Source organism: Hyla sarda, chromosome 3 (genome assembly GCF_029499605.1).
Source record: "Hyla sarda isolate aHylSar1 chromosome 3, aHylSar1.hap1, whole genome shotgun sequence".
In the NCBI taxonomy this organism is placed as follows: Eukaryota; Metazoa; Chordata; class Amphibia; order Anura; family Hylidae; genus Hyla; species Hyla sarda.
The window spans coordinates 83,911,104-83,912,120 of NC_079191.1; the positions used below are offsets into that span (position 1 = coordinate 83,911,104).

Below are 1,017 nucleotides of genomic sequence, written 5' to 3' on the forward strand. Positions count from 1 at the left end.
ATTTTAATAGAGACTACAGCAGCAGCGTGTGTCCTCTCATAACTATTATTCTGCTTGTATTCTGTAATGACCGACTTAGCACAATATATTCAGCTTACAGATCTGGTTAACTCTGATGTCTGACGAAAATAACAAACATGAAAACCCTTGAAAAAAAATAAAAAGAATAATTCATTCCACAATTCAAAAGGAAAAAGTAACACAAAAAGGTAGGTTAACTTTATTGAACACCAAGTCTAGTCAGATCTGCTGCAGATTCACAAGGGGGTCCCTTTGCTTCCATCCTCAGCTAGTGTATTCTTAAATATTACCAGTCACTCACGTTGAGCACTACGATCTGTACATCAGAACTGTATACGAGCATTTCGATGTGTCTGGATGACGGACAGGACGCAAACGGGTTATTTTCCTATTCTTTGCACCACCCAGTCCTGTTGGCACAGTGGGCACCGGTTGTTCTGCTTCACCCACAGGGACATGCAGCAGTTGTGGAATGAGTGATTACATTCTCCCCATACCACTGTAAGAGAACAGAGCACAGTGTTGGCATGATTGGTCATACAAACGGTGCAGGGCACGCAGGACTGGTTTACACTTTGTGACTGCTTTAGAAAGTCAATGACTTTAATACAAGAAAGAAAAAAAAATAAAAGAAAAAAAAAAATAAAATAAAAAAAAAAAACACACCACAGCAATATAAAAGTACAGTGTATATAAAGAATACATTAGAGAAGAAGAGGTCTGAGCAGATCTTTACCACACGTCAACCACCAAGGAAGCCATCTCCTCCAAGAGAGGAAAGAAAGCAGCAACAAACAAGTTCTGGGGGTTATTGTAAGGAACAATACCACTAAGAAATACTAACATTTACTTGGCAGGTTCACAACTATCACTAAACAGGTCAACTGGATTAAAAAAACAAAAAACAAAAAAATTTAAAAAGAAAACTTTGGCTATATTCTAGACCCATTAGATCCGAGATCATTAAATACCAGTAAATAGATGTAGTAGTGAGGT

At 37.8% G+C, this 1,017-nt stretch overlaps 1 protein-coding gene across 1 annotated transcript in view; it reads right to left on the minus strand.

Moving 5' to 3' along the window:
• Positions 1–204: 204 nt before the first annotated feature.
• The window catches only part of RNF7 (ring finger protein 7), a 15,588-nt gene continuing 14,775 nt past the window's right edge, over positions 205–1,017 (minus strand). Inside the window, exon 3 of the mRNA XM_056564467.1 lies at positions 205–520. Coding sequence (XP_056420442.1) covers positions 402–520 — 119 coding nt within the window. The 3' untranslated portion in view covers positions 205–401. The remainder of the gene's footprint in view (positions 521–1,017) is intronic.